The 341-nt window shown below is 51.0% G+C and overlaps 1 protein-coding gene across 1 annotated transcript; it reads right to left on the bottom strand.

Moving 5' to 3' along the window:
* Nucleotides 1–6: 6 nt before the first annotated feature.
* On the bottom strand, nt 7–335 carry LOC104775390 (peroxiredoxin-2E, chloroplastic-like; the record flags this gene model as incomplete). Its single annotated transcript, XM_010499481.1, has 1 exon — nt 7–335. A coding segment is annotated over one exon (329 nt), but the record flags the coding sequence as incomplete, so codon positions are not given.
* Between the last annotated feature and the right edge of the window lie 6 nt (nt 336–341).

Raw genomic sequence — 341 nt, 5'->3', positions numbered from 1 at the left:
TTAAGCATATCCTCAGCACTACTGTTAGTGAAAGCACCACCTTCTTCGAGGTTCAGAACCTTCACAACACCATCCTCAGCCAGAATCGCGTATCTCCTTGACCTAACTCCGAGTCCAACAGGCTTATCCCTCAAATCCAATTCAACTCCGAGCTTCCCTGTGAACTCACCGTTTCCATCGGACAACAGCATCACCTCATCGTTGATTCCGAGGTCTTTCCTCCACGCTTCCATCACGAACGCGTCGTTGACGGAGACACAGGCGATTACATCGATGCCTTTAGATCTGAGCTCTCCGGCTTTGGATACGAATCCAGGGACGTGTTTCTGCGAGCAGGTCGG

This window comes from Camelina sativa, unplaced genomic scaffold, assembly GCF_000633955.1.
Source record: "Camelina sativa cultivar DH55 unplaced genomic scaffold, Cs unpScaffold13481, whole genome shotgun sequence".
NCBI classification, from domain to species: Eukaryota; Viridiplantae; Streptophyta; class Magnoliopsida; order Brassicales; family Brassicaceae; genus Camelina; species Camelina sativa.
Note: the sequence above shows the minus strand (reverse complement) of the source record. Positions and strands in the feature narration are given on the sequence as shown.